This window comes from Calidris pugnax, unplaced genomic scaffold, assembly GCF_001431845.1.
Source record: "Calidris pugnax isolate Ruff unplaced genomic scaffold, ASM143184v1 scaffold273, whole genome shotgun sequence".
In the NCBI taxonomy this organism is placed as follows: Eukaryota; Metazoa; Chordata; class Aves; order Charadriiformes; family Scolopacidae; genus Calidris; species Calidris pugnax.
In genome coordinates this window covers 2,987,657-3,008,747 of record NW_015094508.1, presented here as the reverse complement: position 1 = coordinate 3,008,747, position 21,091 = coordinate 2,987,657, and the positions used below count along the sequence as shown (strand labels likewise).

Sequence of the window (21,091 nt, the reverse complement as noted above, 5' to 3'; positions counted from 1 at the left end):
GACAAGGAATTTTTTTTTTGTTTGTTTTCCTTTTTTTTGTTTTCCTTTTTTTTGTTTTCCTTTTTTTTGTTTTCCTTTGAGTGTTTGTACAAAATATGGAGAAAAAGACCACAAAGACAAAAGTTTAGAATCTGCTTGAACATGTATATAACAGAAATGAGGTATACAAATAACTGGATAATCCAGGGGACAGATGGTGAATTCTTCAATTTCACCGTATATTTGAGAACATCCAGTAAGGAAGATAAACGTGGGAACCAATGTTTCGTTTGAAAACTTGGGAAGGAGAAAGTAATCTGACCTGAAATCCAAACATTTTTTGTTTTTCTAGCCTATGGTTGTTAGGTGTGCTTTTCTTTTTACCCCTATGTTGACTCCATGTAATCTTTTGTAATCACTGGAGAACATACTACATTCATTAGTCAGTATGCACTCCTTATGTACATGCAAACTAGTTGAGGTGTGCATTTTCAGCGGGTATTTTGACCAGTATCTGTTATGTATATTGAACTTGGATGTTATATTTACAAATTAACCAATTCTAGGGGAAAATCCAGCCCTTTTTTCAAAGTGCTTAAGGTTTATCAGCATTCTTTTAAGGTCAACATATGTCCTATTTGACCTATATATATATAGGTCAAAAAAAAATATATATATTGACCTTTTAAGGTCAATATAAGTGTGGTATTTTAATACCACACTTATTTTACATCTTTTTTTTGTTCTTCTGTTTCTGCATATTTACCTTCCTTTCATTCCAACAGACTTTACAAAAAAAGTATCTTACTTTCTATCTTCATAGTACTGCTTCATTCTCTTAAGCAAAGTTTCATCAAACCTGTTTACAGGTGGTGCTACAGCTTTGTCTATTGTGAGGAATGCAAATCTTCTAAATTCAGTTCTTCCATCCATAAAGGCTGGACCCAAGTTCTGTTAGTGTGGTCATTACTATTTCATTTTCAAGCTTCTTTTTTCCTGGGCAAGCTTGTCCGCTGAACAGAACCCTCTGGCATAAGTTTCAGAAAACTGTATGACATACGTGAATACTCTGTCCTGAAACTGAATTGAAAGCTACTGTAAATAATGTTTGTGGCACCCTAAAAGAGTGTGTTTGTCACATTTTGGAAAGCCCTGAGTACATTCAGGTGATTCATGATGTGTATACACCTTATTTAGGTAAACACAGTTGTGACCAGTACCCAGGACTTAGCTAGTTGTACCACATTAATCTTTCCTGTACACATATGATGGATTTGTAATTCCTCCGTAATGGAGGATGTGATGAAAGCTCCTTTAGAATTTCACTTCCTTTAATGCCTAAAAGGGCAAATCTTTGCAAGTGGATAATAGGCTGGATAAAAAGTGGATGAATGGTTAGGTGTCTATACAGACAGAGGCAGGAGATACCTTTTTTGGGCATGATGGAACAATGTATAGATTCCACCTAAGGTTGCCTGCTTCGCTGTGGTTGGAGAGTGGTTTGCAGATGCAAACAGATAAAGAAAATAAATTGTAGGATATGCAGATTAATCTCAAAACCTCAGGGCTTAAATTTCTGTGGATTTTTTTCTTTATGTTCTGACCACCTCAGAATAACTTACTATAAATACGTTGTGTTAATTCGTTGAATCGTTAATTAATTAAATACTGGAACTTGTGTCTTCTTCCTATTTCTTCTTCGTAAGAAGAATGTAGTTTTTATCAAAGTGGGTTTGGGATAGGTATTTGCTATGTCTGTGCTATACACATCTGAGACTATTAAGTATAAGTTGCTTTTCTAGTAACATGTTAATGAACGCTCAGACATAAACTAGCAAAGTACAGTTAGTAACTTCCAAATCAGTAGATCACATAAAGAATGAACATTACAGGATTCTGGATGCGTATACTGGGATCAAACTGTTGATTTTTTTTAACTCCAAGGAAGTACCCTTACTCATTAACAACTGTGTTAAGTATAAGGCAGTATTTTAGTTGGCAAACAAATTGCAGGAGAATCATAGTTTTCATAGGAATCATGCTCTAATATAGGGTCTGCTCCTGTTTATGTTACTGATTATCATTCCTACCAGTAGTGTAATGTTTAACATGGTTTAGTTGCAGTTGCAATGGGAGTGAGTGTACATTTCAGTTATCGATCAGAACTTTCTAATAAATAATGCTTTTAGTCTTGTTAAGAGAAGAATAGGAGAAATGTAGGACTGATCTCATAATCAATTAAATAAATAAATGTGTAATACTTGTTATCCTGTAGCCTTTCAAATGTGTACATAGTTAGTTGTGCCTGGAATCTGTCACTGCTTATTGCTAAAAAAGCAAGGCTATCAGTCTTATATTCTGCATAAATACAAAAAGAATTTTAAATGTTAAAATTATTTTCATATTCTTTCCACAAAATATAAAAATAAAAGCCACTGCATTACCTAGGTAATTAACTTGTGTATGTGCTTAAATGGAGTTTTGAATAGAGATGAAATTATATTAAGTTTTTCTAGAACCTAAGTGAAAGTCCTTGGCCAAAACGTAGAACTTACAGTCTTGAAGGAACAGATCCTTCACATAAACTTTTTACTCAGGTAGCTGTTACTCCATATACACATGGTACTCTGTGTCACATAGATCATCTTGAAACCCAGAAAGCTGGGGAATAAGAGAATAGAATATTTCAGTTGTAAGGGACCTACAACAATCACCTAGCCCAGCTGCCTGACCACTTCAGGGCTGATGAAAAGTTAAAGCATGTTGTTAAGGGCATTGTTCAAATTCCTGTTAAACACTGACAGGCTTGGGGCATCGACCACCTCTCCAGGAAGCCTGTTCCAGTGCTTGACCACCATCTTGCTTCCTTATGTCCTGTCTAAACCTCCCCTGGTGCAGCTTTGAACCACTCCTATGCATCCTGTTACTGGATCCCAGGGAGCAGAGATCAGCACCTCCCCCTTCACGTCCCCACCTCAGAAAGCTGCAGAGAGCAATGAGGTCACCCTTCAGCCTCCTTTTCTCCAGATTAGACAAACCCAGAGTCCTCAGCGGCTCCTCAAAGGACATGCCTTCCAGCCCTTTCAAAGCTTTGTTGCCCTCCTCTGGATGAGTTCAAGGACCTTCACATCCTTCTTAAGTGGTGGGGGCCCAAAACTGCACAGAGTACTGCAGGTGAGGCCACCCCGATGCTGAATAGAGCAGGACAATTGCCTCTCTTAACCAGCCGGTGACACTGTGTTTGATGCACCCCAGGATGCAGTTTGCCCTCGTGGCTGCCAGGACCACTCTGCAGGGCTGCTCTCCGGCTGCTCCTCTCCCAGTTTATACTTGTGCCTGGGATTTCTCTGTCCCAGGTGCAGAATCTGGCATTTCAACTTGTTAAATTTCATCCCATTAATCACTGCCTGATGCTCCAATCTATCTAGATACCTCTGCAAGGCCTCCTGTCCCTCAATAGAGTCAACAGCACCTCCCAGCTTGGATTCATTTACAAACTTGCTAAGGATGCATTCAACTCCTGCATCCAGATTGTTGATAAATACGTTGAACGGAACTGGCCCTAGAACTGAGCCCTGAGGAACACCAATAGAGGAAAACATGAAGTAGCCAGAAAGTTTCAAAAAGGGCAAGATAAATGATATAGTGTCTAGAAAAACCTGTCTTCAAATCAAACATATTTTATGTGCAAAAATAGGTAAAAAGTGATTGTATAGCCTACATAGGAAGAAGGTTTCTGTCATTAAAGAGATATATCTGTCAGATAAAGCTGAAAGTTCATTTTATCAAAATCAAGACTAGAATAATGAACAAAATAATTAGTATTGAGAAGAGTTTCTCTTGAGAAGCTTGCCTTAGTAGGATATGATGAAGACTCATTTTAAATATAGATCACTTATCTTTCTGAGCTTGATGAAGTAATTAACATGTTTATTGGTGACCAACACTGCTGGGCTTATCCTGTGCAGTAAAAGTGAACACAGATTCATTGTCTTCAATGGCCATACTTAAGAAATCTACTTCGAGAAGAAACTCCAGCAACAAAAATCCCCGAAACAACAAAAAAACCAGTTTCTTTGACTCATTGTGTAGCACCAAAAACCATTGAAGTAATATGGCAGCGAGGAATGAGTGTTACCTATAATTCCACTTTTCTTCTTAAGTGCAATTACTACTACTTTTTAACAGATTTGCTCTCCAAACAGAAAGGCCACAAGTTGCAGCAATAAAATGCGGTAGTAGGAATGAGCAGCAGGAGGTGTAACTTTAGTGCTATCGTGCCACTGTGGACCAAGCATTGTGGAACAAGTAATCCAAGATTCAAAATTAGGATTTAAATATGCATATGGCCTTCATTGTAGCATTATGTTAAGTAGGGAAATGCTATGAACGTGGTATAAAGAAAGTTGACCTTACTATGATGATGTTTTAAGCTTGCAGTTTTTGTCATGCAGCACACTTAAAATTTGATCTTTCCTGTGTGATTGAACGCTTTGACCTCATAGTATTTTCCAATGAACCAAGAAGAAATCAGAATATTTAAAAAAATGCATTACTGCCATGTAACAGTGTGTTTTCTTACATAGTAATTGAGTATTTTTAATAATGTATTTTTTATAAAAAGGCTTGTATAGCTAATATTAAACAGTTGTAAGAGAAACCAGAAATGATTAGTCAAAGTTATTACCAAAAAATACTTGTTAGTTGCCCTGTAAAAAAGTGAGAAGTTAATTTTATATGTAGAGTAAATTAAAGTATCAACTGTAGTATTTTTCAATTAACTACTGCTACACAGAGAGTGAATTCAGCCAATATTGATAAATCATGCCACTAAAATTATGGACAGTACTGTAATATTTGAAGTAGGATAGGGAGGGCTCATTATAAAGTGTCTAGATGGAGAATGATAAGTGTTTTTTAAAGTATAAGTGGTGGTTTCCATTGCTTTCATTTTGGTCATTTAATGTAGCTAATTGATTGCATGCCTTTTCTTACTGCACATCCCGTTGTCTCTGTCATTTTCACTGTTGTTTTTGCTCTTCTAGCTCCCCAGTTAAATTACATTTAGGTTCTAATTTTTTTTTCTTTAATGCTGTTGTTATTGAACTGATCAAAATATCCATTGATATTAAAAAAGAAAAGAATGGGAATGGATGTGAGAGTATTCATACATTTGCATTTGAAGTAATACTACTTTGTACTTTGGTACTGCTGTGTTTTCCTTCTAAAAGGCAAAATTATTGTGAACAAATCTATTTTTCCAAAGTCTTCAGTCTGTGTAACTCCTGACTTACCATTTACTTTTGACAGCTGGGAATATTCAAAGGCAGCAGTAAGGGTGATGTCCTGTCCCAGTGAAGCTAGTGCTAGAAAACTTATTGGATTATTTGGGTTTGGGATTTGATTCTGTGATTCCAGAGAGCTGAAGTTTTGTTTCTAATTCAAATCTTATTGCAAGCTGTGCGTGTCCCTTTCTGATATAGTTGGAGGGAAAACATATGCAGGCCTTTCTTAAAATCATGTTTAGAGATTTTTAATATTATTTTTTTTAATTAATGACTTTTTTGTTAAATCAGGGTTATTTTAGTTTGAGTGCAGCTCACCAGTACTTCTAATCATTTAATTTCCTTAGCAGGTTGGAAGGTAAAATGGACTTAGAGGCTATGGTCCTACAATATAAATGCAAGCAAAAATGCCTTTCTGACCTGATTGGGGAATTTTGTGTTCACTGGGACTCTTAAGTGAGGCCTTTTAGTAGCAAAATATGCCCTAGCCAGGAAGAAAACAGGCATTTCTATTGATCTGTAAGCAATCTGTCAAAACTTCTCTGATCAGGCTTTTTTACTATCTCGTCTTGAGTCCTTTTTTTTAATGACATCTATTATCAGATTGAAATGGCGATTGAGACACTGCAAAAGTCTGATGGTCTGTCCACTCACAGAAGCTCTCTTCTCAACAGCCATGTAAGTTGTCTCTTCTTCACATACACTCTCTCTTGCTTGTTCTGCATGCTTAGCCTGCCTCTAAATGTTTGTTTTATTTTATTACTACTTCTTGCTCTTAATCTTCTCATCTTAGTTGCTTGTAATCTTCTACTACATCTCCCATGGCTTTATTTTGTCAGGTGGAATGTCTTTATGGTATATTGCAGAGTGTTACCTGTTTCCTATGCTCTACGCGTGTGCTAAAACAAGTTAACACATTTTACTGTTTTGAGGATTATAGTGTAAATGTCAAGATAAATTTCAAATAATTTTAAGTTAGCTGGCTTTTGAAATTTTAAATAAAGTTGTCTACAAAGCAAAGTCTGTATACCCTATAATAATTTTGGGGAGTATGAAGAGGAAGAGAGGAAACAAACAGCATGCCTGAATAATGTCTTTAGATTATTTTTAGGTGTTTCTTTATTTATTCTGAATAGAGAGTTTATTATGAACTGACTTAAGAATCCTATATATCCTTATGATGAGCTAGAAAAAAAAAAAGAAAGCATTATCTTAATTTGAAGTACACAAAGCTATTTTATTCAGTTGCCATTTGCTTTGTTCCTACTCTGCAAGTCTTACAGTTAAGAACTTTCCGTACACAAAGCTAAAAGATATTTGGGTAAAGACATGACCTCCAAATATAGTGATAAATCCATTATGTGTAACTTTAAAATAAAGGAGAGAGGCCCAAAATTAATTTTAAACTTATTATGTAAATAATAATAATAATAATATTGCTTTGTAAGTTGCTAGTCTTTCTTGACATGTTTTTGTAATTGATATTTGTTATTTTTGGTTTTTTGCCATGATGATTAGTTTGCATTTGTCTTACCTTTTTTTTTTTTTTTCCTTCTCAGCTTTACTAATTATATAAATTCAAACTCCTTTATTGTTTTACAGAAGAAATTTAAATTTGGGTTTTGGTCTTAATGTAAGAATATGGTGCTAGAGGACATCTCTCAGAAATCAAATTAAAAATCTATGTTTTAACAGGTTTAGGTTTTGGATTTTTCCTGTATGAGTCTGGTTATGTCAAAAGCAAAGCCAGAATTATTTTGCGGAAATTTCAAGCAAATTTTTTTTTTTTTTATTTAGAAAATGGCAAGTTGAAAGAGGAAAATCATATTACAAAAAGTTGTACAAAATATTGTACAGAAATACTTTTAGATTCCTTCTTGGATGTTTACAAAATCATTGTCTTGAAGATCAGACTGTATCTAAATAATTATTTAAATAATAATAGATTGTATCAAAATTATTATTTAAATGCAATTTTTAAAGGGACAATAACTTTGTTTGGCAAAGTGTCAGAAATCTATGTTAAGACTTGAAGTGATGATAATGTTGAGTACTATTATGAAGTCCAGAATATTGGCATAATACCAAGAAGAATTAGAAGATAAGCTGCTATGCCCCAGTAAACTATGTTCCACTTATTCCTGGTGCTATGCACTGTTCACAGTGTGTTCCTAAAGAGATTCACATCCAGCTGTTAAGTCTTATCATGATATGTCTTTCTTGACCTTGAAGATGTTTTCCAAATTATTCTGATAGGAATATATCTTTGACTCTGTGAGGGGGGGAAAAAAAAAAAGATCTCCGTACATATTTTTGTGGCAATCAGTGTTTCCTAGCCTTGGTCATTTTGTAAAAAGGTAACAGTCTAGATCAAACTTACTGAATGTTTTGCCTGTTTTTAAAGCAATGCTTATTGTCTTTAAACTCAAGTAAGAACAGTATGGAAGAAGTTTAAGTGTAGGTTTAGCCTTTGTCTCTTTAAACTGTTCTTGATTTTGACTTGTAATGGTTTGGTTTGGCATTTATTAAAATAACTGGGTTTTACCAATTTTAAAACAGAATTGTATGTATTCACTCTGCAGATGATATAATAATTTGTGGGAAAATACTAGCATTGGGATTGGGATTTTAGCCCTACAATACTTCCATGAGGTTTTCTAGGATTTTTTTTGGTTTTCCCCTTAATTCATGTGTGCTCATTTTAAGGAGTTTGTAATTTCTCATCTCTTTTCTTTCCTGATTTATTTCTGCATGAGATTGACTTCATTAGTGGATAGTTGAATGTTTTATAAAAATTTCAGATTAGTTTGAGTTACAATCAATTTAACAGGTCTGACTCTAATCATTTCATACCTTTTCCCATCTTACCCATACAGTATGCTAAATACTATGAATTAGAAAGCCAGGATTCAAAACTGAACAGCTCAGTTTTAAAATTATATTTCACCTTGGTAGGGAAGAAAAATAATAAAGTTGTTCACAATGGGTTTATGATGTTTTGAGATAATTTTACTTTTAAAATAATGTATTAACTACACTTTTTCTTCCAGCCTATAATCTAGCAAATAATAAATTCAAGCCTTTGCTACTAAGTAACTCCACCCAAGGAGCAAAAGTTCTTATATTGCACTTACCTTTTGATTTGGGTTTTTTGGTGTTGAATAATGCAAGTTATGGGTGAAATAACATATGTTAAAAATTCGTATCATTAATGAAGTGCACTTAAAGTGATTCATAATAGGTCAGAAGCCCTCTGAAGGAAAATGCAGAACTTAATTGGAAAATAATTATTTTTTGTTTGTCAGTCTTTTGGGATTAACAGAGTTTTTCCCTTTGGCAAAACCAGAAATATTTCACATTCCTTATCTGTTCTGATTAAATTATAGATTTAATAATATATGACAAATGTTATGTAAATGTTTCTAATACAAATATAGATGTAATAATAAATTTTAAATATAGATAAAATGCAACAGTTGAAAGATATAATTACCTTTGTTTCTAAGCCCAGACAGGTTTATGCCAGGTCATTAGTGAAACCATTTTAATACAGTCAGATGAAAGTTGACATTTATGATTATACTTTTTCTTCAGTTTTATTTCAAAATGCTGTACTCAATTTAGAAGCACTTATGAATGTTAAGACTTTTAAAATATGATAACTGATAAAAAGATGATGAACTGTACTTTTTTATTTTGTCTATGTGAAATGCAATAATGACCTGTAAACTGAACCAAAATTATTGTGTCTTGGAAGCATTTACTTCTTATTTCTGTATATTTTTCTATAGCTTCTGTTTAAGAAACATGGAAAAGTTATGGACATGATTTTAGTGAAAAGCAAATACGAAAATGGTGTTTGAATGGTCTAAAGTAAATTCTGTAGTGATGTTTTTTCATTTGCATTGGTGAATTTTCACCGTGACTGAACCATAGCTATAAATTCAATAGATGTTATCATTTGTACTTTAGTATGTAATAGTTCCGTGATAAAGAAAAGGTCAGAACTGAAACACTTTATCGCTTTTGCACAAATATTCATGTTCTTTGCACGGTATGTTACATTGATGGAACAGAATTTATGCTCTGCTTTTACAGAAAATAATTTTGCAAAGGAATAAGGAACATATAGACCATGTGTATCTTTTATTGTTTCTTATTATTTTGTGTTTTGGTTGTGCTAGTTACTGCTTTGGTGGACTAAATTGAAAATTATGACACATTTGTGTCAATATCTAGCTCATCAGAGTAAAAGTTTGTAGCAAGCTTTGAAGTCAATGTCCTCAGTTTGCATTTTCACTGGATAATCAAACTAAATCCAGAGTATTGGTATAATATCTTTAATGTACCAAGCTTGAATATTCACACTACTACTTTGCTACGAATGCTTAGGAAAACAGAGAACAAAATTCAAACAGAAAATGAAATCTGTGAGTCATTCAGGCTGTATCTCCAGGACAATTACAGGGAACTGAAACCATGACAAGACTGGGGAAAGATAAGGAAAATGTTAGCAATCAAAAAACTAAAACAGTGGAATTTAAAAGCTTCCTCAACCTGTATTATTATTGATAGATTGTGTCATTCTCCTGTAATGTTAAATCTAGGATTATTAAGTTGTCCTTTTTATTTTTTTTATATATTAGCGACAGCTAGAGGTGTTTCATGAATATGCACTACTTGGAAACTCCAATGATGTTACATAAAGAGTCTTCTTTTGCATGTGTCTCAAATTACCTACCTTCCACAATTATATGAAAAGGTTAATACTTTTCCAAGAATCTCATCTGTTCCTCCTGGAAGTCAAAGGCAAACAGGCTACAACTGAAAGACACTGTACCTTTAAAGCTTTATAGATGTATCAGTTATTTTCAATGTTATCTAGGTTGCTTTTTGACTTATGCAATAGCTTTTTCCTTTCTGTATCTGAGAGTAAAAAATATCCTATGTTTTTAACATCAGGAAAAGAAAAACAGTCTAATATTTCAGGTTTGCAGTTACATTAACTAACTATTTTTAATCCAAGGAGTTTGTCTTCTGCAATTTATGTGAATTACATTCATGATTACTTTATTTCTTTGCAGTACTAACAGTTTGTCGCCAGAACATAGATACCTTTTTCGCGTATTGGTGTGTGGTACTCAGTTAAAAATATTTTAAGAAGTGGAGACTTATCTGAGACCACAAGTGCAATGATTCTACTATTTCCTGCTAATTCTGAAGATCCTAGAGCACTATGGTATAGCTAGCATTTAAAGAATCTCTGAAGAAGTAATTGTTTAATAGACCTGAAGACTGGTTTCAAAACTGTCATAAGTTACTGTTATATGGCTAAGATATTTTAATAAAGTAATACTGGTTATTTTTTTCTGTTTTGTATGTGATATAGCTTCAGTGGCTTTTAGACAACTACGAAACTGCAGAAGGAGTGAGCCTTCCAAGAAGTACCCTTTACAACCATTACTTACGACATTGTCAGGAACACAAGTTGGATCCAGTCAATGCTGCCTCCTTCGGAAAACTCATACGATCAATCTTCATGGGATTACGGACCAGAAGACTTGGAACTAGGTTTGTGTTAATGAAATACTGAACTATAATGGAAAATAGAAGTAATAATTATGAGTAAGAAATTTGTCTGCTAGTCAGTAAGTACATAAACCCTGTATTTAAATATTACAGTGATATTCTGTCAGTTCTGTCTCTTAATGTTTAACAGCTTTATGCTTTTCCAGATGTTGTTACACTCTTACTTCTGCTGGTTTTGACTGTCTATGTGTTTACATTTTGATAAATACACTGCAGATTTTCATCAGTACAAATGAATCATAGCTTATTGTTTGGAAATTACTAAGAATTGTGTTTCTCCATAATGTAAGTTATGGAGAAACTTACCCATAGATAGGTTGTGTTTATTTGTATTTTATTTCTTTTACTCAAGAGGATTACAAAGTAAAATGCTGGATAATACTTAAGAGAGTGAATTAATTTCCCAAAGGTGGTAAAATGACATCCATGTAAAACAGGTATGACAGGAGAGTCAGGCCTGATTCGTGAGTATTATTTTCCAGTCAATGTAAATTCCAAAGTAAATATTATGTTGATGTGTAAAACTCGTGTTACTGTTCTTTTAATTCTTGATCTTTCCCAAAGGGGGAATTCCAAATATCATTACTATGGGATTCGTGTCAAGCCAGACTCTCCTCTTAATCGACTGCAAGAGGACATGCAATATATGGCTATGAGACAACAGCCCATGCAGCAGAAACAGAGGTAAAGTGTGAAATGAACATAAGTACTTACTGATATTTCTAGTTCATAAAGCTTTTACTTCTATTTATACGGAAAAGTTGAAATTATACAGCAACTTTTGTTCAACTTCTCTGCTGTGAAAAACAAGTTTGCTAGATATCCAGAAGTCACTGAAGGTAGGTGTCAGTCAACAGTTACCTAGAAATGGTTATAAATTTTCAAAAAGTAGTAATAATAAAGTGAGATACAATATGAGCAGACTTTTCTTAACCATTTCTTGTCCCACAATCTGAAGAAAAGCAGTAAGAGCTTGAATTCGAAATTTTGCTGGTTTTTTCGTCACTGTTTTATTTTACGTATAAGCTGCTTATAAGAGAGCTTATGAATAAGTTCAGTTTGGTGTTTATTTCCTCTCCCTGTGAAGAATTAATGTGACCGTAATGGTTTGCCTGTAAGTTCATTTAAGTATTTTCCCTCAGCATCTGTTGTTCTTGATGATCCTGTGAAAGCTCAGAAGTGTTTGAAAGCAGTGGCACAGTGACCACAAAGGGCTATGCTGGTGGTGAAAGAATATGTGAATATGCATATGAAAAATTATCTTGAACAGAAAATGTTAGGAAAAAAAAAGGAAATTGGGACATTTCTTTGAAATTAATTTATATTTGACTGATGTCACCAGCCTCCCATATTACCTTAAAGTGAGACATCTAAGGTGTATTTTCATGAAACTCACAGGTAGCACAGCAGTATATCAAGCAAGATAAATTTAGAGTTATAACCCCAAAAAATCCAATTGAATGAACAGTTTCGTTTGGTTTACTAACCATACTTTGTGGCCTAGGACACAACTGGCATATGGAAAACACAGCAGTTACAGCATTAAATATATATTAATGGTAAGATATGGGAGACTGGGACTGAGAATTGGGTCTGGGAGAATGAGGTACTGTGCATGGTAGGAGAAGATCAGATTGAAGACCATCTGAGGAACCTGGAGGTCCCATGGACCTCATCATGTCTGTGGGACCTGATGAGATGCATCCACAGGTCCTGAGGGAAATGGCAGATGAAGTTGTTAAACCACTGTCCATCATATTTGAGAAGCCATGGCAGTCTGATGAAGTTCCCACTGACTGGAAAAGGGGAAATATAGCCCCCATTTTTAAAAAAGAGAATAAAGGAAGACCTGGGGAACTACAGGCCAATCAGTCCCACCTCTGTGCCTGGCAAGATCATGGAACAGAACCTCCTGAAATCTCCACTGAGGCACATGGAAAATAAGCAGGTGATCGGTGACAGCCAGTGTGGCTTCACTGAAGGCAAATCACGTCTGACAAATTTGGTGGCCTTCTACAATGGGGTTACACCATTGGTGGACAAGGGAAAAAGGAACTGACATCATCTACATGGACTTGTGCAAAGCATTTGACACTGCCCCGCATGACACATTCTTGTCTCTAAATTGGAGAGACATGGATTTGACGGATGAACCACTTGGTGGATAAGGAATTGGCTGGATGGCCACAGTCAAAGACTTGAGGTCAACTGCTCAATGTCCAAGCCATTGGACACCAGTGATGAGTAGTGTTCTTCACAGGTTCAGTAGTGGGACCTGTGCTGTTTAAGATCTTTGTTGACATGGACAGTGGGATTGAGTGCACCTTCCAGGTTTTTTGATGACACCAAGCTGTGTGGCGTGGTCGACACATTGGAGGGAAGGGATGCCATCCAGAGGGATCAGGACAGGCTTGAGAGCTGGGCCTGTGAGAACCTCATGAAATTCAACTAGTCCAAGTGCAACGTCCTGCACCTGGGACCTGGCAATCCCAAGCATAAATACAGGATGGGCACACAGTGGATTGAGAGCAGCTCTGAGGAGAAGGACTTTGTGGTGATGGTTGATGAGAAGCTCAACATGAGCTGGCAATGTGCACTTGCAGCCCAGAAATCCTGGGCTGCATCAACAGAAGCGTGGCCAGCAGGTCGAGGGAGGTGATTCTGCCCTTCTGCTCTGCTCTGGTGAGAGCCCTCCCTTGGAGTACTGCATCCAGTTTTGGAGTCCTCAGCACAAGAAGGACATGGACTTGTTGGAGCGACTCCAGAGGAGGGCTGGAGCACCTTTCCTATGAGGACAGGGTGAGAGAGTTGGGGTTGTTCAGCATGGAGAAGAGAAGGCTCTGGGAGGACCTTCCAGTAGTCTTCCAGTTCCTGAAGGAGGCCTACAGGAGAGATGGGGAAGGACTTTTTGTCAAGGAGTATAGCGATAGGTTGAGGGGTAACAGTTTGAAAGTGAAAGAGGGTAGATTTAGACTCTATGTTATGAAGAAATTCTTTCCTGTGATGGAGGTGAGACACTGGAAGAGGTTGCTCAGAGAAGTTGTGGCTGCTCCATCCTTGGAAGTGTTCAAGGCCAGGTTGGAAGGGGCTTTGTCCAACCTGGTCCAGTGGAAAGTGTCCCTGCCCATACCCGAGAGTTTGGAATTCGATGATCTATCCAATGATAGATCGCTGATCTATTTACCCTTCCAACCCAAACGGTCCCATGATTCTACGATATAAGATCTTAACTATCTTGTAGTGGGCATTACTTGGAAGATGATTACATGGAAGACATGAGATGTCTCCCAATATGATCATGTAGGAAGTTCTTGTTACGGAAATCATCGCAGGGTAATATGGTAAGAAAAGGTGATAGATATTTACAAAATCTCCAAGCAAGCTTATTTTACCCGCTCAAGCTCACCCATGCATGCACACAGATAAACACACAAGCACACTCCCATTCATACTGAGTTCACACCAATCTCAAGCTTTGCTGCAAGAATCTGTAAAGATACTGATGAAAGATGGGAACTACAAGCTACTGGGTAATAGTGCTAATGTAGCCGTTACATGAAAAATACTGTGCTGTAGTAGAAAAGTTGGTTATATGTTATCTTCAATTAAGGCTAGCAAGAAGACAGAGGAGAATAGGAGAAGGAAGGAAGTGGAAGCCTCTATCACCTATCTGTAATAGTCACTGCAGGAAAGACCACCATGTTGTTATAGCTTAATAACAACAATGGCTTTGTTATTAAATCCTTAAAAGCAGCTGTCCCAATATACCTTCCTAGATGAAACTTTTTCTCTTTGCTCAGGAACTTGCATTGCTTACCTTCTTGTCTTTTAAGACACAGGACAGGCTGATCTCTTTACCTGCAATATCCAGCGAGGTACCCTAGAAATGGAAGCGTTGTTCACATGGTCGTGCTGGTGTACTATTTATACAAAGCAGTTCTGAGGACCTTTGTTCATCCTTGTCCCGGTTTGAGATATGAATATTGAAATATGAATATTGTCTCTGCTTTGCATACCATCAAACATGCTAGCAATACTTAGTAGGATATAAAAATTTTCAGAATGAATGTGTTTATCCAACAAAATATAGGAAATTTTTATTCAAAAATGGACACTCATGATCCACTAGTATTTTAAGTTATTTATACATAGTTATGTAAATCGAAAAACTGCAAAATTTTTAAATAGAAACAGGGATTTTTTAAACCAAGTGTGATGATTCCAGAAGATTTTTGTCACACTGGAATGTGATAATTATTATAGTAATATAAAAAAAAAAAGATTTAACAAATATATTAAATTTTTCCACAATCTAGCCTGTTTACTTCATTACAGGCACATGCTAGCATGCAACAACCATGAACTTTGGTCCATTCTCCTCTCTTTGTAGCCTTACTTCTTAATTTTAGGGTAGTCTTTGGTCATACAGTGTCAAGCTTTATTCCACATTTTTAATAATAAAGATGCTTATATTTTGCTTGATTAATTTTAATGGAAACTGAGATATGCTTCTGTTTTATAGCCTTCATAAGGTAGGGTTTTGGGGGAAAAAAGAAATGCTAAATATAAAAATGGCTTGATTTACAACTTCCAGTGCACAACTTAAAGAATGAACTTGTGTTTTTGAAACAATATTTCTTCCACATTTACAGAACATGCTTAGTATATAATTTCAAAGTTTGTTACGTCTGTATGCATTTTTATTATTGTTACACTAGTGTATTGAAGAACTCTAGCAGGATTTATTAAGAGATAACTAAAGGACTGAATTTTATAATTTGCATGATTAGTTTAACATTGCTCTTTCTTCAGCTTTGTTAGTATTTCTAAGGTGCTTTTTTCCTTTAATTCAGTGGTAAATTGCAGTCAATATACTGTGTCTGTGTAGTTATATCAATTCTACCATCTCTATCAGACACATCTAATTGGATAAACACTTCTAGTCCTTTTTGAAAAGACTGTAGACTGAATGTATGCTGCAGATAATTTTTCTTCATTCCTTTTCTTAATTTGAGGGTCATGCACCTTTTCTATTTGCATAACTTGAATATTCTAAAGTGCACATGTGTTCACGTTTAGAGTTTGTTCTGGGCTTGAATTCAAGGGTCTGAGATTTACCAGACATAAATTTCAGATGGAAGTTAGTTGCTTAGTCTTGGTTGTGATCACTGTGAGCTATGGGAGTACTCTGTCTTTGTTCCAGTAAGAATTGAAAACAGTAACTACGGATCACAGATAGGAACAGTCCTATCATCCAGGTGAGACAGTGGTTTGTCAACAACCACATATCAAGTCTTCAGGCACCTTTGAACTAAAGAAATGCAGTTAACGACTAGTTTTGGCTGGAAGATTATAGCTTATACCCTGCCTTTCAGCTGGACCTGCTGTATGGCTCAGACTTGCGAGGGAAGGCCTGGCTTGCCTCTGTCATCCTGCTCCTACATGTTTTCTAGGGTAGGAAAAAACTAGCGTATTTAAATGGTTGTATTATCCCTCAGTTCTGGATCAAACACAGAGAATAGATATTAGACAAAAGATTGATAGGTAGAAATAAAGTAATACTCAACCAAAATATTGTGCCAAAGATATTTGCACAGTTTTAAGTCTGGCACTAAACACTTGCCACCTTAAAGTACAATCTTACTGTGAAATCTTTTTCCCATAAGCATTCATTGTCAGACCATTTAAGGTAAATCTATCAGAGATACAATTCCTAAAGTCGAGTTCCATTTTTATCCTGTTTTTATTTAGCTCGTCATGGGTAGAAGCTTTTGGCTCAGAAGCTGAATTATCTTTATGACTTAGTCTAGGGAAATTGATATAGGTATGCTTGTCTTTTTTGGGGGGCATTCATAACAATGTATGTTTTAAATTCTATTTCTAGAAGTAAACCTCCAGCTTTCCAAGTTAATTTCAAATATATATTGCAGCTCTTACACACTACAATTATTCCTTTTTGTTTTCATTTATGGAAGCTGAACATTCAGCTAAGATTTTTTTTTAATAAATACAGTAACTGTATTGTTATCTACTGTACATTGTAACATTCAGCTAACACTTATATTATTGTTCTAACCAAATCATTAATCACTGCTTCCTATAGATGTTGTTTACCCTGTATATTTATTTTATGTAGAAAATAGTCTGTATTTTTTATTTTATATACTGCTCTCTTTCTTGTATTCTCATGTTTCCTGGATATACTGTTCAGTCAAACATTACCTTTTTTACCAAGCCACTCTGAATCCAAATCATCAAGTACTTATAGATCTTTTTAAAAGCAGCTTAAAAACGCTTGTGCTTTTGGACAACAGAGAAATTATGCATTTTTATAGTGGTATTCTTTTTGAAGATGGAGAGCAACGTATAACAATCCAACAGATACTAACATCTGTAAAACTGGGCTACAAGTTTGATATGGCCCAATATCCTAAAATGATAATAAGAGAAATTATAACTACTAAACAACTTCATAATGGAGCCCTTCAGGAAAAAAAATCACAGTCTTTTTCTTGAACAAGCACAGATATTTTCTATATAATATGATTATGGTGCTGAGGTGATTGCAGCTTAAAAAACTAGGAAGTTCTGTTTAGTCTTTGAGATCAGGCATATCTCAACAATTCTTATTGGACTGAGGAGAGATGTTTTTAAGGCACGCATTTGAAATTTGCATTCCTTAAATTTCTTTAAAGTTTTACCATGTTTTGTTTCAGATAACCATGCTTTTATTGAAATACAATCTCCACATAAAGCCTCCACTTTACATTGTATGACAACAGTACACTTGGAAGTGTTTTTATTTTATTCAAACACTAGAAAGCAACTAGTACAAACTGTTCTATACACCAAAACTTTCTTGTAACATGCAAATGCTTCTTAGGTATTTGTTAGTTGCAGCTTTTGCATCTTCAATAATTTTTTAAAACATTTGAGTTTCTTCAATTTTCCCAGCTGTAGTTTGTGTCGCCTGTGGTGTCGCAAGCTGTTTGGATCAACTATTGCTTTCTGCTAATTTTGAAAGCTTTTTTTTTTTTTTTCCCTCTTGTAGCACCTATGGCAACATTTTATTTGCATTCAGTAGCAAAATGCTTTTGGATACTTTACACATTGTTATGCATAAGGTCACGATTTGATTACATAGTTTGATACATTAACTCACTTTTCACAGATATCAGTGGACCTCTAGTGATAAATCAAAATAACAGATTTAAAATAAAAGTAAAATGGAAGTGAATCCTTATAGCTTAGTGTTTTTTCTTTCTAAAGCCCTTGTAGTTTGTTTTTAGCAAACCAGAAGGATAGAAACCTTAGCTTTTTAAGAAAAAGAGAGACTATTATAAATTGCTTAGCAGCATGGGTTGGATTTTTCAGAAAAATACTAAATTCTAAGACTTCGAGTAAATTCCAAATAGTGGCAGCACCTCAACGGTACAAGCAAACAACAAAATCTGTAGAAAATGTAACTGAAAAAAGCTGTCTGTTTTTTGTCTGTCTTGTGACTTTCTAGTTTTGATAGTTTTCATCTTGTTTCTTTTCCCTACCAAATTTTGTATGTGCATTTCAAACCAAGCAGGCATTCCTCTTTCTGCTTTATCTTATTAATGCTGAATGTGAATTTTAGCCGGGAAGTTACTAATCTGTTCTGCAGTGAGAGAGGAAGTTTCTGTTAATTAAGGTATGTCATAGTTGGACTACAGCAGTCAATGAAGTTGTATTCTAAATTAACTGCAAAGTGAGACCAATGCATCATTCGGTGTCATTTCTGAATTACCCAATTCCATGTTCTGGTTTCAGTGGTTTAAATTTTGGGTTCTTTTATTTTCACAGCTTTGCACAAATTGAGAAAATGTCTGTTGTTGACTAAAGACTTTGCAAACTTTTACTGTGTTTATGCTAACCTATATAAAATGCAAATGGTGTCCTTTTTAGGTCAAGTATCATTAGAAAGCTGTAAAATTTATGTAAGATCAGTTCTTATTTTCTGCTCCCTGTCTACTAGCACCTGGTAATTTAGAAGAAAAGAAGAGGGTGAAAGATGAAGTAAGGTATAGGTTAACAGTGATTAAAATAGGCAAATAGAATAAAAGTCAGGATAATTTTAGAAAATACAGCTCTCACCAGTTAGGAAATGTTAACTTTTTCTTTCATGCACAAAAATTGGCTCATATTTAACCATGAAAGACAGCAGATCCAAAATTGTTAACCACTGTCTGCCTAGGTTTCACCTGAAGCTCCTGAAAATGATTTTTTTTCTTTTTTTCATTACTTATTTTCATTTTGCAAGTAATTTTGTAATGCTGTTGAAACTGGTTAACTCCTGTGATGAGTTAGCTGTCACAGTGCCAGAATTAAGCGTTTTGCTTCATTTATTTATTCTTTTTATTTTATATAAAGCACAGTGGAGTAAGTAGGTGATGATTCTGATTCCTAGCACCAAACAATTAAGCTGTTTTTTATACTTGTTTTTTTACATAACTGAGGAACTCTTAGAGAAATGTTATTTTTATGTATTCAAACCATTTTCAGTCTTGTCTCAGGAGCTAAAGGGTCAGTAAAATAACACATTTTGCAGAAAGTAATCTTAAAGTATAGGTTTAGGCTTACAGATATTTCCAGAAGTTGATCTTCTGCCTGGCATTTTTAATTATAATGTGTAATGATAGAGAAGTTAAGAATTAACTGCCTGCTGCAGGTAGATTTATCAAATAATAACAAGCTCATCCAGAAGACCTCAGTGCTACCATGATACCAGAGATTAAATTTTATTCTTTATTAGAGTTGATTAGAGTTTCACTGTTGTCTTCAACAGGCATAAAATTTTACAGTGGAGCATTACAGAAAGTGAAACTTGATATAAATGTTCTAGAGATAGGTATAGGTGTCTTCTTTTTTCCCAAGCATTGAAATTCCTAAAATTATAAAACTATTTGTTAATCAGGCCAGGATTCTTTCTGTTGAAAAGTGTACTTTCTGTCTTTTGTTACTGAATATTTAGATTCATGTCAGGAATGCCTAGAGTATTGAACGGATGTTTTTCATGGGAACTTTGTGTTAAAGCAGAATGCGAGACAATGCTGGGGTACGTTTACTGCAAACAAAATGATACGTTCCCAACTGACTAAACTGCTTCTTAAAGTAATGCATCAAGAGTGGAATTTCTCCTTACATTTCTGAAGTTAACATGGAGTTCTATAGTCTGCACAATAATTCAAATTTGAGTGATTGTTAAAACACACTTTATTTAGCTTCAGGGTTTCTCTTACTTTCTTTTCTAGTGGCTACAATTCTTTTTCAAAAGTGCAGAACATCCAAGACGTTACCATTAACAGCTGGGACAGAGTAAATTCTCAATTGTGTTGGAAGTGACAGGCATGATCTTCAGCCTGTCAGGCTGATTGTTGAGACAACACTTGACCATCCAAATCAACATTCCCGTTTTGTTGCTGTGATTTTTGTACTTTATAAAAGATTCTGAGAATTGATTTGTGAAGAGTCTAGGTTTCCAAGTAGCTTTCACAGGCCTTCTATGGTTATGAGAGAAGTTTGTTGGATTTGAAAAGTCTTTCACTATCCTCAGACAGTAGTGTTGTTTTTTCTTAAAGTAATGAAATGTTATTTTTTAATTACATCACTAGTAGGAAATTGATCTATTTGGAAAGGGAATGATTTGATTCCTGTTGGTAGAAATTAGCTGCTCTTATGGTATGTTGTTCCTAAGGTAAATTCTACAAGAAATTGGTAGTGGTGGTATAATATCATATTTATGAATTCTGTAATGCATTGTTAATGCTCTCGCTTCCCTTAGTAATGGTTTCTTCTGTTATTTACAAAATAAATTACAATGTGTAGATTTGTTTGTTACTTTTCCTCAAATTTATTTTGAGATGGAGAAATCAAAGCGAACATAGATTGTATGATCTTATTTACGAAGAAGTGAACAGAAAGGATAACTTTGTACTTGATATTTTTGTAGGTATAAGCCTATGCAGAAGGTGGATGGAGTTGCAGATGGCTTCACAGGAAGTGGTCAGCAGACAGGCACATCTGTTGAACAAACTGTCATTGCCCAAAGCCAACATCATCAACAGTTCTTAGGTATGAAAGCAGGGTTTATACTGCTGTATAAATAATATTAACTTCATCATCACAGTGACCATCAAGTCATACAAGTGCAGTAGTTGCTTCTAAAGTTATCATGCCCTCTTTAAAATTGTTACTTACAAGAGAACAAAAAA

At 35.0% G+C, this 21,091-nt stretch overlaps 1 protein-coding gene across 2 annotated transcripts in view; it reads left to right on the top strand.

Annotated features, from left to right (window-relative positions):
- RFX3 (regulatory factor X3) overlaps positions 1 to 21,091 on the top strand; it is a 124,249-nt gene that overhangs the window by 82,358 nt on the left and 20,800 nt on the right. Inside the window, exons 5-8 of one of the 2 annotated variants that reach the window (XM_014964958.1) lie at positions 5,868 to 5,942; positions 10,654 to 10,835; positions 11,418 to 11,537; positions 20,830 to 20,951. In XM_014964958.1, coding sequence (XP_014820444.1) covers positions 5,868 to 5,942; positions 10,654 to 10,835; positions 11,418 to 11,537; positions 20,830 to 20,951 — 499 coding nt within the window. The remainder of the gene's footprint in view (positions 1 to 5,867; positions 5,943 to 10,653; positions 10,836 to 11,417; positions 11,538 to 20,829; positions 20,952 to 21,091) is intronic. The other variant, XM_014964959.1, reaches the window with a different exon arrangement.